Source organism: Gavialis gangeticus, unplaced genomic scaffold (genome assembly GCF_001723915.1).
Source record: "Gavialis gangeticus isolate Ggan-Ray unplaced genomic scaffold, GavGan_comp1, whole genome shotgun sequence".
Classification (NCBI taxonomy): domain Eukaryota; kingdom Metazoa; phylum Chordata; order Crocodylia; family Gavialidae; genus Gavialis; species Gavialis gangeticus.
The window spans coordinates 96,936,150-96,939,470 of record NW_017729024.1 but is presented as its reverse complement, the minus strand read 5'-3'; the positions used below and the strand labels follow the sequence as shown (position 1 = coordinate 96,939,470).

Here is a 3,321-nt window from a genome sequence, read left to right as displayed (position 1 = left end):
GCTGACAGTGTGGGGATGCAGTCAGGAAGGCTACCGCACCTTGTCATGCATATACAGATGCATCTCAAGCAGGTCCAAGGAGGTGATCCTCCCCCTCTATGCGGCACTGGTCAGGCCGCAGCTGGAGTACCGCATCCAGTTCTGGGCACCGCACTTCAAGAGGGATGTGGACAACATGGAGAGGGTCCAGAGGAGGGCCACTCGCATGATCAGGGGGCAGCAGGGCAGGCCCTACGAGGAGAGGCTATGGGACCTGAACCTGTTCAGCCTCCAAAAGAGAAGGCTGAGGGGGGATCTAGTGGCCTGTTACAAACTAGTCAGGGGGGATCAGCACGCACTGGGGGAGTCCCTGTTCCCCCCGAGCACTACCAGGAGTGACTAGAAATAACGGTCACAGGCTGGCAGAGGGTAAATTCAGACTAGACATGAGGAGGCACTACTTCACTGTCAGGGTGGCTAGGATCTGGAACCAACTTCCAAGAGAAGTGGTGCTGGCTCCTACCCTGGGGGTCTTTAAGAGAAGGCTAGATGTACACCTTGCTGGGGTCGTTTGACCCCAGTACTCTTTCCTGCCATGGCAGGGAGTCGGACTTGATGATCTACTCAGGTCCCTTCCGACCCTATTAACTATGAAACTATGAAACTTCTAGATTTTAACAATTAGGAGCCTCCATTTTCTCAAATGCCCAGCAAGCAGAATTCTTACTAAAGGAATTTTGAGAATTATTCATTGTGTATTTAGCATATTAAGCCTCATGTATTAATCAGAAACAGGTGTGCACAGAGAAATGCTATGTAGTAAAATAAAAACTACTGCAATTGAAATTGTTTCAGCATTTTTCCTGTAGTTACAGCATGTATTTTGTGGAACAAGATAATCACCTGGAGATATAATAAAATAAATATCTCTTGTGGAACAGATATAAAGTGTATCTGTGGCAAAAAGAAACGAGTATACAAAGCATAAATAAACTTAGAAACAAGTTAAAGACTGAAAAATGTTTATTTTATCAAGAGTGTCTAAGATGATGTATTGTAAAGCAGAAGTTAATGCACATACATTTCAGTATGGGCTTAACAACTCCTTTGCTTTCAAGTGCTTAAATAGACAATTCCAGCTTTAAAAGAATAAAAAAAAATTCTTCTATTACACTTGAAAAATGCAACTGAAAGCATATAGTGAAAGACTGAAATTTAGTATGATCACAGTAATGCTCTTGTTACAGTTTTAATTTTGTAATTCAACTCCATATTATTCTGCATTCATTGCAAAATTTTAGCACTTAGTGATGTGGATATGGAGTAGCAGCAGTGAAATACATATGGGTTATTAAATGCTGCTATTAAAAAGAATGAATATCAATTAAAACATTTGGAAACTTAACAAGTGTTTTTCAAGTCTAAGTTGATTCTTTTCTTGAATTTAGAAACAGCCTCAGCCTTCTTTTTTCGGGGAACTGTGTGCCCACAATTAATTATTAAGTCCAAATGACCTTTCTTTGATGTCTAATTTTGAAGTTCAAGAAAACAGATATTTTTTCTAAGCAATAGGCACTTTCAGAGATTAGCTGAATACAAACTTGCAAAATGGGCCCTTTAAAATCAAGCTCACTAAGTTTATCTGTTACAGCCATTAAATGGTATTAGAGAATGGATAGATTTCATAGAATTTAATCTGTAATTAAACCTTGGCATTAAAAACACTTCCAAGTTGCACTATCATGTCTTAAAATGTCTTAAAATGGAGGTTTGCTTTCTCTTTTTCTATCTCTAACTTAAATCAGCAATAATATGTGACAAGAAAGTAGAAACAAACTGGACATATTTAAAGTAGTACAAAATCACTTGGTGTATACTTTTTAGTTCATATTATAAGTTCATATCATAAGTTATATTATTAACATATTACTTAGAAAAAAGTTTTAAATGGGTTTCATAAACATTTTTCTACCTGAAAATGACACTTTGTAAGTCGAATGGATATTCAATGATCCCTGTTGTTGGAACTCGCACTCTAAGCACATCTTGTTGGGTAGGCAGATAGCCAGCATCTGCTATACGGTCCAAGTCGTTAAGATAGCTATAGACAAGGAGAAACAACAGGAATGCAAGACAGTGATACCATAATCGCATACAGGGAGGGAGAAGGTAGTAGTCAGGATGGGGAAGTGAGGTATAAAGAAAAAAAAAAAGAAGAGTTTTATAGGTAAAAGATGGGGTGGGAGACAAGAGATTTCATACTATTTTTTCTGTCTGAAGAACCCTGTTCTTAAAACAGTATCATCAGGAGTTTGGAATGGTAACAAATAAACTCAGCCAAAAACACATCTCTAGTCTTCTGCTTCTTTATCAAATCATACCTGGATTTTCCAGAAAATATTGCCCAATTCTTAAAACTTCACCTATTACTCAACACTGGTCAGATTTTGAAGATAACAACAATTTATAAAATAGTAAAATTCTATTGAAAACCATACATACTAATTGATACACAGAGATACTTGACCAGGTGTTCGTTTATCTCTCTACTGTGTCTATGTATGTGTGCACACAGACACATACCTGAATAGATAATAACCCTCCCCAAAATCAGACAAGAATGAACTAACTCAGAACAGTTTAACCTCTGGCTTTGAAACTTTAGAAAGATAAATTGCACTCTCAGAGAAATATTAACAGGCTACAGCCAAAACAAAAAGATAATATACTCCAGATCAAATAGTTATTCACCAATTCCTGTGGTCAACACCGGATAGCTATTTAGAGCCAGAAGGATCTCTCCTAGGGTAAATATGTAACTTCTGCTATGGCTTAATGGGCTTGTTTGTACACATAGGAAATAAACCACAATAGCAGTAGTGCTTGTATAATTAACTTGAAGGCATTTAATATTTTCTTATCAGAGATACATTTTAAAAACACAGGGAAATTCACCACTATGCTACAGCTTGTTTCTGCTGTACGTAACACTGCCAGACTGTTAAGAGATTGCATGCTGAAAGTGCATTTTAAATAATGGTATTATTCACAAATCACAACCAGAGGTGTAACTGGGAATTTTAGTGTCCTGGGCAATGAGGCAGGGGTGGGAGTGGAAATTACACAACTGTTGCTTTGTTATTCAGTTTTGATGATATTATCTTGATTTTCAAGCAAATGCAGGACAAGGAACAATATTATTTTAAAAGAGAAAATATCCTCTTCCATCTGTAAGTTTAAAGAAAATTATTGGAGCATTCTATTAAGGGAGCAGGTATGTTGATATTTACATTTGGCTTTATGGTTTTTTTTACCTCTTCGTTACTAAAAAAAACCCTAAAT

The 3,321-nt window shown here is 37.1% G+C and overlaps 1 protein-coding gene across 1 annotated transcript in view; it reads right to left on the bottom strand.

Moving 5' to 3' along the window:
- Nucleotides 1–3,321, bottom strand: part of GNAQ (G protein subunit alpha q) — a 215,548-nt gene that overhangs the window by 73,795 nt on the left and 138,432 nt on the right. Inside the window, exon 3 of the mRNA XM_019517425.1 lies at nucleotides 1,952–2,080. Coding sequence (XP_019372970.1) covers nucleotides 1,952–2,080 — 129 coding nt within the window. The remainder of the gene's footprint in view (nucleotides 1–1,951; nucleotides 2,081–3,321) is intronic.